At 46.6% G+C, this 12,175-nt stretch overlaps 2 protein-coding genes across 2 annotated transcripts; both read right to left on the bottom strand.

The window, feature by feature from the left end:
• Nucleotides 1-676: 676 nt before the first annotated feature.
• On the bottom strand, nt 677-2,918 carry LOC311369591 (fas apoptotic inhibitory molecule 1-like; the record flags this gene model as incomplete). The annotated part of the gene is made up of 4 exons (XM_084487796.1): nt 677-823; nt 936-985; nt 1,592-1,820; nt 2,802-2,918. 4 exons carry the CDS (start codon nt 2,916-2,918, stop codon nt 677-679), a joined length of 543 nt encoding a protein of 180 aa, XP_084343922.1.
• A 1,752-nt stretch (nt 2,919-4,670) lies between these two features.
• LOC311369589 (ras-related protein ralB-A-like) lies at nt 4,671-11,360 on the bottom strand. The gene is made up of 5 exons (XM_084487794.1): nt 11,105-11,360; nt 9,840-10,030; nt 8,546-8,754; nt 7,502-7,679; nt 4,671-6,410 (listed from the first exon to the last, which is right to left on the bottom strand). The coding sequence occupies exons 2-5, from the start codon at nt 9,951-9,953 to the stop codon at nt 6,303-6,305; spliced, it is 609 nt and encodes a 202-aa protein (XP_084343920.1). The 5' UTR covers nt 9,954-10,030; nt 11,105-11,360; the 3' UTR covers nt 4,671-6,302.
• Nucleotides 11,361-12,175: the final 815 nt, after the last annotated feature.

The raw sequence follows: 12,175 nt of genomic DNA on the forward strand, positions 1-12,175 counted from the left end.
CCGAACACACTGAGTGATTCCCAGTGCACGCTGGTGTATCTATTCCGTTAACGTAGGCAGTGTACGTCCAGGGCAGGACGCTACAGTGTGAGTGTGTTTCCTCTTGGAAAAACGTCTGTTCCCTTTCACTTCGAGAAGCTGCACACTGCGTTACTGCTGCGCAACAGGGACGCGCAGGTTCAATGAGAAATCCCACTCGGTTAATTCTAAGGACATATTCTCGTGTTTATGCAGTGTACGATGTATATCGCACTGCTGCCAATGGTATGCTTTCAACGTAAGAGTGTTGTATGCAAAGTGCTTAAAACGTGTTTATCTGGGATTAAAAAATGACATGTGTACAGTGTAATAACCATCTGCGCCATTAAATATACAGTAAGTTACAGTAAGGCCATACGCCGATGCTCAAAACATGCTTTATTTGATCATTGTACACATCTCACCAGAAAAGTGGACTTACTTAGAAAAACGAAAGACAACACAATGATCCATCTCATCAAACAATCACGTAGCATTGTTGTATCATGATAATAATAATAATAATAATAACAAGAAGAAGATGAAGAAGAATGTATATTTGAGAGACATTATAATTATTATTTTTATTATTAATAACAATAATAATAACGGACTGACTATTATTATTGCTATTAATGTATTTGGTTCAAAGTTGCTGTCATAGTGCGGGCATCGTCTCTCCGTCGAGCAGCAGATAGTGCACGATGCCGCTCTTCTTCCTCCCACCACCGCTCGTGGCCTTTATGCAGCACTCGTGGTCGCCCACGGAGAAGTGGGTCTCGGTGCCTTCGTCAACAAACTCGCCCTGCACACAACAGTCCCAACCGGGAGGGAGAAACACAGTTTTAGGCGCACGGTATAGAGAACCACACAATGACCGTACGTGTCCCGACGCGTTCATCCATCGGGAACCTCACCGTTGTGTCCATTTTCTGTCCGTTGCACCACACATCCATAGTGTCCTTTTCTGTTGGAAGTACATCATTTATGAGTTATTTTTTGGAGTGCCAAGGTAATAATCCAACGCCCCATTCTATCCGAAAGAGACATGGTTTGTTTCGTCCGTTCACTGTATACAACTGAAATCATCCGGTCACTGCTACTACTGCTGCTGCTGGTAGTTTCTGTTATTTCACGCTGAGACATCATTCATCATTCCAGACAAGCAACTACTGTTAATGAGTGATCTTCAATGGAAGAACCTTGACCTGCATTTTCCTCCCTAGTTATCTTTTTATTTTCCCAAGAGGGTTATAATAGAACTTGGAGTTCCCTACGTACCAATCAGAATGCCGGAACAACACCTGAGGTAATTATTGTGCAGTGGCACATTAAATCGCCAACGTCAACACTAGATCCACAAGGACAGCGCCACGGCAGCTCCCGATTGGCTCAAATCGGTGCCAAGTGACATCACCCGGGCCTATTTCCAGCCAATCTAGAACAACAATTCAGTATAGTCAGTTTCCTCAGCGGTAGCGCTGAAACTGTAGTGAAATGTTGCTGTTTTATATAATATTAGGTTCTCAACCAGAAGGTGGGGGAAATCTAAACGTGGTCTCAGAGCACTCACCCAGCACCACCCTGCAGTCCTCTCCGTCCACCTTCAGGATCCAGGTGGTGGTGACCTTTGCCCTGTCGTGGCGGAACTTCTCCAGGCTCTTGCCCTCGATCTCCAGCGAGTACTCGTAGGAGAAGCCGGTGACGGCCTCGATGTTGACGCAGGCTCTGGTGCGCGCGCTGCCCACCGTGAAGGCCTCCCTCCCCACCAGCTTGAACATCCAGTCCCTTCGGACCACTTCCTGTCAAAAAGGAGGCAACGAACCACAGGGCCCCCGACTTGAGTTCCCCCCGAGCTGGGATGGACGGCCCTGTCCTGTCAACGGGGGGGGGGGGGGGGGGACATAGGACCCCCTCTGCCCCCCCCTTTTTGCACGCTGCACCTCAGTAGTGCATTGCAACTTGTTTGCAACTGTATGTACGGTACCACATTGTGCACTGCACTATTCATTTTTTTCTCTTTATGAACTGTGGGCCCCCTCTCAAAAGCTTTCAATAGCTTCCTTTGGGGGACCCATTCATACATGCTAAAGGATCAGTGCGGATGTCTAACTGATCTAAAATTGTGTATGTTAACCATTTTGGCAATGTATGAATAAAAAACTAAACATAAAAACTAAACTCCAGAATTAAAATGACAAAAAAAAGGTGAAGAACCATGACTGTTTGACATATTTGAATACCTTTGTCAAAATATGTACTGTACACTGATCTTCTACACTAGATCTAGACACACAGATCTAGGTTCAATCTGGCTAGGGCATTTGATGTTCCTCTCAAGCAAATTGATTCATTTTATTTAAAGGGATGACGTCATGCCATCAGTTGTGAGTGTGATTGGCCGCCTAGATCTACGTTGGGACAGATCAGTCCCCCCGCCTACCCAGTGGACCGTGGCAAATGTTTGCTCATCTATCCGTCACACATCTAGGTGGACACGCCCACTAGTGATGCACTACGGCACAGCGAAAGGGAGATTTTCAAACGGCTTTGTAATGGCTAATCACACTCACAGCTGGGGGCACGATATCCCCCCCCTTTAACTCTCCCGTCCACTCTATTCTGCTCCTCTCTGAGTACCGGCAGAAAACCGTTTCAAGGTGGAGCCAGGCTCTTTCTCGGATGTGACAGCCCGCAGCCTTACACCAAACCTGCCCTGGGCAGCAGTAGAAAGACACAATATTACAAATGACCCTAGAGGAGCGTCCAGGCCACGGGCCTACCTGTCCGTTGACGTACACCACGCGCTTGCCCGTGGTGGTGCCGTGAGAAAACTCTATCCGGTACACGCCGTCACTAAGGGCCACCACCCACATGCCCACCACGTCTCCGGTCAGCATCTCTCTGTCTGTCTCTCTCTCTGTCTCTCTGGAGGTCTTCAAGCCATCGTGTTATCCGATCCACGCAGAGACAACAACGTGAGCCTCAGCGCTGTTGTCAGACGGGTAAACACCACAGCCCCACCAGGTCTGAGGTGTAGACTTTAGACGGGACCCGGCTCCTCACATTGTCCTGATCCCGGCTGTGCTGTGCTGGACTCTGGAGGCTCAGTGAATTACAGTTAAGAGGCTTAGGTTGTACACTTCCAGTGTCGTTCCGGCAACTTCTGAGGCTTCGCTAAGGTGGGGGGGGGCGGGGGGGGGGGGAGAGAGCTCCGCCTCTTGGCTGAGGACACCCCGGCTGGCGTGAACACACAGGACAGGGTTTTTGTGAACCGGTTTGAACAGAATGTGTCAGCCCTCTGATGAAGTGCTCTTTAGCAAAGGACTGATGTGTTGTAGGGAAGATTTAAGAGTTGTTATTTTAGAGAATTCTCATAGCTGAAACGTCAGCTATAAGGGCGTGAAATGCTCTGTGATAATATCTGTGTCTGTTTACTTCCTGATTGGTTCAGGGAATCCATCTTGCCTGTCAATCACCGGTCTATGAATGAAACACTTCACCACTCAATGGTGGAGAAACGTAGGGAGGGAGGGAGCAGAGAGGAGGGCGATGTCTTTTGGGTTGTTCCACAACCTCTCTCTCTCTCTTTACAACTCTCAGATCTTACCTACAGCACCTTTAAGCTGAAGGTAACTCATTCGATTGCTTTGATTTGGTTCGATACATATTTGAAGATTTACACATCCATTTATATGACCCACACACTGAAATAGTTCCCCATGTATATTATTAGATAATGATTTGAGGTTTATTGAACTTTATTCATCCGGCCAGTTAACTAACTGGGTTACTGAAGATCACACTGGACTCTGGTCAGTTAAAGTCAAACACCTGCTGTTGCTTCTCTTCTGATGCCCCTACACTCTCACTTTAAGGCAATATGTAGGTCTTTTTACTTTTCCAAAGCAGGTCAAAGGCTAATATTGAGGAGTTTTAACGGTTAACATGTGATACTACTTTGAACTGAAAAAATATTTAATCTAATTATTAATAACATCAAGATGTATATTATTAAATGCAGTAGAAGTAGCAGTAGCACGACTACTAGTATAAGTATTGTAGCATTAGTAGTAGTAGTAAAAGCATTGAATACTGGGTGTGGCAGATGTTTGGCATTTTTGGAACTTTTTTGTTAAGAATCATAAAATACCAACATTGTTTTAGCATTAGGCCTAACAGATAACTGGAATAAAAATGTTTAATGAGTGTAACAGATAACAGGATAATGTGAAGGAAGAATATTTGAGTTGCAGCTATTGTTGGTTGTTTTCAACAACCAACCTAACCCAGTTCCTTACATAAATCCCTTACATTATTAAATCACTCACATGGCTACTGTATAGTGACCCTGCTTCAAACTGTACATAACTCAAATCACCTGTTCCTCATTCTAGTCCCAAAATAAAGCACATCTAACGTCCGTGCCTTGTTCCAACATGAACCCTGCATATCGACTTACTAAATAAATAGTGTAATGTAGTGACTGGCGCTTCAGGGTCTTACGAGCTGCAAGTTAAGGTTAGTCTGCCATCTAGTGGTGAAACATATATACATCTAGTTCTGTTTTGCATACTTCTATTGTATTCTTTACAACATTAGTCATTCGGTGTACGTGTATACATGTACACGACCAGAGGGCTCACTTTGTGAAATATGATTTTCTTTATTAATACAAATATATAATACAGTTATAAAGGTATTTACTGCATACTTGCTTTATGTGCAGGTCAATGTATTGAGTTTGTGTTACAAATGTGTGACACACCAATATATAAAAAAAAAAAAATCACAGACTCCGTGAAAATACAAATATATACGTATGTGCTACGAACAATGAATGGGTGAATAGAGTCCCCTTTTCCGGTCTAAACGGGTTTGAGTGAAGTAGACGACAATCAACATTCACCACATGACTCACAGGTTTGTCCGTGGAGCCTGTGTGCAATCACGGGCGACTGTAGAAACAACCAATGACCACACACTTCTGTAGTTCGGTCTGTCGCAATATGGAAGAGGAAGGACATTTGTCATGAATGAATGAATGAATGAAGACGGTTCCACCATCAACATACACGTTGTTTGGTAAGCAAAGAGCATCGGAGCGCTCCCAACTGTACCACTAACACACTCGACCAATGGCTTTAGCTCCTTTGCCGCCATTGGCCCAGCCATGACATTGGCTGGTGTCTCTTTGGTTTTGTCCCATGTTAACTGCACTTTGGTGACAGAACTCAAAAACTAGTGACCATCTAATTAGCAGTTCAAACAAAAAGGTCAGCATGAAATACTTCCGTTCCCCCCCCCCTCAGTCCTACCACGGAACAGTCGTTTCCGGAATTGTGCAGATTTATTGTAATGGGTCATTCACGACGGGTTTAATATCTGTGGCTTGTTCGTCGTGAAAATGTTCTCATTGATTATACGACACAAGGGAAGATAATTCACGTTTTTCTTTTTCTAAAAGGAAATCACCCCTGACCCGACTCAAATACCAGGACCACGAGAGTCAGAATAGAGCCGTAAAATGTCGAGATTAAAGCAGTGGGAGTCATTCGCGGCCTCATTTACCGGTTCAGAACCGGACCCAGGAACCACGTGTTCCCACACCAGACCCATTTTACACCGAATTTCACGGAATGAGAACGAGAAGTTTATATTTGGCACTGAACATGTCCCATTTTAGTGATCTCCTTGTATAATTTTGGGGGGGGGTAATGGGATTTGGGGGAGGGTAGCTATGGTAACCCATGATGACTTTGTATAAAAATACAGAAATAGGCTTGTCAAAACAAATCCTGTTGTGACTACATTCAATTGAGTAAACACACTGGATTTCCTTAAATCAGCAAACCTTTCCCATGAAAATCTTTTTATTTTTTTTTCACCCTAGGGAATGAAGGCTTTTGACGCGGTCGGCCTGCGCGGAATTAATTAAAAAAGATTTCTGTGGGACGAAAAATAAGTGATATATCCCAGATGCTGAATTGGATTCGTAACGCACACATTCACACGCATAACATCAACAGTCCTGGATAGGAGTGGGTCCTAAGATGAGTTGGGACCGGTCGTCAAGCTGGGACCCCCGGTTGTCGAGGTAGGACCCCCCCACCCCACCACCACCCCCCTCCTCCCCTGGGTCGTCAAGGGGATTCTCTTAGTGTGTTTCTAGTTGTACCGATGTGGGGGCATTGTCGCTTCGCCGGCGGGGATGGGGGCCGGGGGGGGGGGGGGTGTTGGTGGTGGTGTGTGTGTGGTTGCCGTGGCGACCTGGCCTCCCCCGGTTAGAGGAGGCAGCAGCGCTGCTTCTTCTTCTTGCCGCTCGGCCCGTTCTTGTCCTTGATCTCAGACATCTTCTTCTTCCTCACCTCCCGCATCAGGTCAAAGAACACCTGGGGAGAGAGAGAGAGAGAGAGAGAGAGAGAGAGAGAGAGAGAGAGAGAGAGAGAAAGAAAGAAAGAAAGGATAGAGATGTCCAAATACGTCAGCAATAAGCAGTCCAATCGCATTTTTCCCCCCAGAATCCGGGTTAAGACATTAACTTGCTATTTTTTTTTACAAATCCAACCCAATAAAGACAGAGACTGTTGGAGTGTAGGTTGGACTGTAGGGTTCAGCCGTCACATGTCCCTGAATCGTGTTCTTATGGCCTGGGGTTTTGATGATTGTGTCGTTTTTTGTTTCACAATAAACTACTAGACTTTGGACATGGGTGGACATGGAAGTGTTGGAAAATAAAAACACATTGATACAACTAACAGCCCCCAACCTAGTGGTGGTTTGTCCATAACTGGGCTGAATGAGATCCTATTGACCACCGGGCGAATTGAGGAATAGCATTCAAAGCCCATGGCTAACTAAATCGATTGGCACACTGAATGAAGTGTGGCACAATGGGCTAAAGAAATGCAGGAATTAAAAAGATGTCGTGTCAGAGTCCTGAACTACTTGACTCAGACTCGAGTGATGACATCTTTGGACTCTCGCGTGAGCTCCGTCATCGCGGGGGCTTTTTAGATCATGTTGACATGTATTTGCATTTCAATGGGCTGACTCAATGTGATGGGCTCAGGAACTGAAGACTGAAGCAACAAGGACTCCGACTGGAGATTCAGCGAGTCGATCACAATACTGTTGTACACATACACACACACACACACACTGACCCTGACCCCCCCCCCCACGCACACACACTGACCCCCCCCCCCCCCCCCCCCCCACACACACACACACACACAGACAGACAGACAGACACACACACACACAGGGCCCTACACACACTCACACTGGACCTTACACACAGACACACACAGACACACACTGGCCCTCACACACACATTGACCCTCACACACACACAGACAGACCCTAACCCACACACACATACACACATACACACATTGGTCCTTACACACACACACACACACACACACACAATAACACTCACACACTGCGCTAACATGAGGGTGGGGGGGGCGGCGTTACCTTGTCCACGTTGGCCCGCGTCTTGGCCGAGGTCTCCACGTAGGTGACCCCGCCCCACTGGGCGGCCCGGGCGGCCGCCTCGTCGGCGGAGACGTGGCGCCGCTCCTCCAGGTCAGACTTGTTGCCCACCAGCAGCAGAGGGATGGCCTCCTCCTCCTTCACCCGCAGGATCTGCTCCCTGAGGGGGGAGAGAGAGAGAGAGAGAGAGAGAGACAGTCACACAGAGAGAGAGAGAGAGAGAGAGAGACAGTCACACAGAGAGAGAGAGAGAGAGAGAGAGACAGTCACACAGAGAGAGAGAGAGAGAGAGAGAGAGAGAGAGAGAGAGAGAGAGAGAGAGAGAGAGAGAGAGAGAGAGAGAGAGAGAGAGAGAGAGAGAGAGAGAGAGAGAGAGAGAGAGAGAGAGAGAGAGGAAGGAAGGAAAGAGAGAGACTTAACTTTGTTTGCAGTAGCAGATTTGCCGTTGAAATTGAAATGTTTGTTTATGGACGTTGTGGTTGACGGTGTATCCCTTCAGGTGGATTTATGCTACTCCGTAATGTGCTGTGCGTAGACACGGAGAGCCGTCTCCGTCGACGGAGAGCCTGTCGGAGACCCCTCTCCGTAGCTCTACGTGCGCATTCCAATGTTTTTTAACTCTCCGTCGAGGCAACGGAGACGGCGAGGCTCTGTGATTGGTCCTCTGACAAAATCATTTCCGGAATCACTTTCCCCCGGTTTGACTTTGCACCTTTATTTACTTTGCACCGTGTTTACTTTGCACATTAAGGACTGATGAAACACCAAATAAGATTTGAAAAGCTTTTGGACGTTTATTTTCAACACTATTTACATGGTTAGTAGTCAGCATATAAGATCGATCGGGCGGCGAATTGAATTGCGTATCCGACATCCTGACGGAGAACTGAGAACGCTCGAGGGGTCTCCGTAGTGACGGAGTCGGATTACGGATTACGGAGTGGTATACTTTGGCCTTTAGTGAAGTCTATGATAGTAATATCAGGTAAACAACAACAACAACAACAACAGCCGCGGACGCCATACCTGAACTCTGCGGTGGCGGCGAAGGACTCCTGCTCCGTGATGGAGAAGACGAGCAGGAAGCCCTCGCCGCTGCGGAAGTAGTTGTCCCGGATGGCGGCGTAGTCCTCCTGGCCCGCCGTGTCCAGGATGTCGATCTGAACCTCCTCGCCGTCCAGCACCACCTTCTTCCTGTAGCTGTCCGCCTTGGTGGGCTCGTAGTCCTCCACAAACTGGAGGGGTGGAGGAGGAGGAGGTGTCGGGTGGTGTTAAGGGTTGATTATGGTCCCACGTTCACGCAACGCAAGGGGGTTATGGACTCTTTACGTCCTCGCGGACCTTCCTTGCGTCCACCGCAAGGGCCTGACGCGTGCCACCCAAAACTTTTAACCTTCTGTTGAGGCGACGCAGCCGCAAGGGTTCACTAAAACATGACGCAGAATCAAAACAGGTTCACGACCGCGTCGAAGCGTCTGCATAATCATTGCGTTGCGTGAACGTGGGACAATAATCAGCCCTTTAGGCTGTGTACGTTGTAACACACTTCACCAGATGCAAAGATAAAGACTTAGTTTTCCCAGGTGGGAATTTTCAGGAGAACAAACTGAAAATACATCAATTGACTTTGGGAAGAGTGTGAAAAATCACTTAAATGTTGAACCTACTACAATCATACTATCAAAACATACACAATATGGATATTTTGGGGCTACACTACTACAACTACTGCTGCTGCTACTACTTTTACAAATACTACTACTACGGTTCAACCTTGAAGTGATTTTTCACACTCTTTTCCAAGTCAATGTGTGTATTTTCTGTTTGTTTTCCCCAAACTTCCCACCAGGGAAAACTAAATTCTGATCTTTGCATCTTGAGGAGAGTGTGAAAAATCTCTTAAATGCGGAACCTGCTCACATGATCACACTATCAAAACATACACAATATGGATATGTTGGGGGAATACTACTACTACTACAGTTACTGTTAGTTTTACAAAAAACAATTACTGCTACTTCTTTTACAAATACTACTACGGTTCCTATTACTGCTAATACTTATATTGTTACTGTTACTTTGACTATTCCTACTACAGTTGTTATTATTATTACTGCTACAACTATGACCTCCGATACTGTAACTGCTGCTGCTAGTACTACTGCTTTCACGAGCCAAAGACGTGACCTCGCGTCCGGCCAGTGGCCCTCAGCCACACGGTAGGGTGACACACCTAACCCGCACTGTAAGGTCGGGCGATAGGGAGAGCCGTTATCAGGAACCCGGTGGGGGGGGCCAGCGGCGGAGAAGTGGGCCTCACCTCGTCATACATGAACTGCAGGGTCAGGGCGGACTTGCCCACGCCGCCGCTGCCCACCATGATGACCTTGTGGAGCACCAGGGAGCTCTGGTTCTTGTTCTTGCTGGACGCCATGGCGTCGGTGATTGACGGGGCGCGTGGACGTGCGGCGCTGGGACAGGAGAACTGGCTGCTCTCGAAATGGAACCTCTCTTTAGAGTCGAGTGAAGCAGACACACACACACACACGATAAGTTGAATGGAGACGTGCGGTAACGTTATCTCTCGTTCACACCCACAAACAGCAAACAAATGTACTCTCTCAACCCAGTTTGAAATCGTTTTTTTTTTACGTTTTTTACATGTCAATGAGTATCAAGCGTTGTAGTTACAGACAAATGTCATCAAATGTCATCAAAATAAATGTCATTCGCTGGAGTTAAAAGAGGTTAACGGTGCGAAACCACAAAACCCTGACCACGGGAAACATAACTAACTGCAGGGAGGGGAGGCTGCGAATGACCCCAACAGCTTCTCCCCAACAACCGTACATTTATGGAGCAACTTTCCACTATTGTATGAAGATAGTGTTATTATTATTATTATTTGTGTTTTAACTCGAAATGAACATGGACATGTAAAGCATCGCTGGGTTTCTGGATTGTAGGCCCATTCCCTCTCAGTTTGTTGATTTAAAGTGTACTCGGCACATGTTTAATGTATTTATAAATGTTGCTTTTGTCATGGACTAAGATTACGCCAGTAGGGCTGAAACAGATGCAGATAAAACCAAACAAACCGTTGGAGCTGCGGGCGGGCCCGTGTTTGCCCTCAGCAGGGCCAACAGGTTATACCGAGACGCTGCTTATGATAATGTCTGCAAATTCCCTGACTGTGATCATAAATGAAGGAAGAGAGCCACCATTTTAGGAGCGCACCACAGAAAAAAAAAGGAGAACTATCAAACGTGGCCCAGGAAGAAGAAGCAAGCGCTACAATGCGACTCCATAGAATCAACACGGAAAATCATACAGGCCTACATGCATAACACAACTTCGCCCATGTTTTGGGGGGTTACGCCTCGGTTAGAAAAACGCTGGATCGGAGTAAAACGCCTCCCCAGAAAAATTGTCCCCAGACGCCACTGGCCCAGACAACATACGATCCACTGTATATCATTCAGAAACAGAGCATCACATCCATAAGGTAGGAAAGCAAGTGGCGGGGTGGGTATAGAGAGTTATGTGCATGGGGGGCAACTCGGAAGAAAGACATTCCCAACTCACCGCGGTGTGTCGGGACTCCTGCAGCCCCGGCCGGGACCCCCTGCTGATGGCTGCTGGCTGCACAACAAGACGCGCGCTCCTCTGGTCTGGACTCACCTCTCCGTCTCCTGCGCCCTCATCCGCAGGCTGCTCAACTTTAGGTTTTTGTTTTTTTTCCTGACAACAATGCGCTTCCTTCCAACTTGCTACTCCCTAGCAAAGAGTTGACGAGCGAAAAAATAAAAAAGAATCCGCCCCACCTTCGCCTTCGGACGCAGCGCCGGGAAGATTACACGAAGCGGATGTGATGTCATCACATTCCTGCTCCGTTAAAGTGACAGCCAGCCGCCCAACACATTGGTTTTGTTTGATGAACGTGGACGTGTTTTGTTTTTTTGCATAGCAGTTGCATTGCATTATGCGATGCAAATACTGGCCAACTGGTACATTTAACTGGGATTATGGACACGACCACCACTGAGCCAGTGGATATGAGATATGGGAGCTGTATTGGTTGTCTTTGCTTTGCTAGACATGTGAATATAATAAAAATAGAATGTGCACATCAATTATAAAAAGGTATCTGGGAAAAATAATGTTTCATATCTGCGATACGAGAAAGGCTTTGAAATGAACAAGAAGTCAACTGGTAGTCTAATCGCATGCATATTGTTGCTTTGTTCATAAAACAGCATTTCAAATGTACGCTACATAATTGTATTAAACATAAATTCCGAAACATTCTGACACACAGACGGGGGAGCCAACATATATAAATGGGACCAACATATATAAATGGATAGATAGATAAATAGATACATCTATTTAGATAAATAGATGTATCTATTTAACTACCGAGAGCAATAGAGAGAGAGAAAGAGAGCCTAAATGCTGTTCTTGTTTCTTGACACAAGGGGGCAGTATTTTACAAGTTATCTCAAAGCTGACCCGACTGTGAGGGTCTGTGACAAAGTCAAGGTCACGTACAGAAACGTGCGCTCCAACACGCACGAAGGGCAACCTGTTTATGGTTTTTACACCACCACACCTGCCTTACGTAGCACATTGCCTCCAAATAAATGTCCATTCCCA

Source organism: Micromesistius poutassou, assembly GCF_964030765.1.
Source record: "Micromesistius poutassou genome assembly, chromosome: 24".
Classification (NCBI taxonomy): Eukaryota; Metazoa; Chordata; class Actinopteri; order Gadiformes; family Gadidae; genus Micromesistius; species Micromesistius poutassou.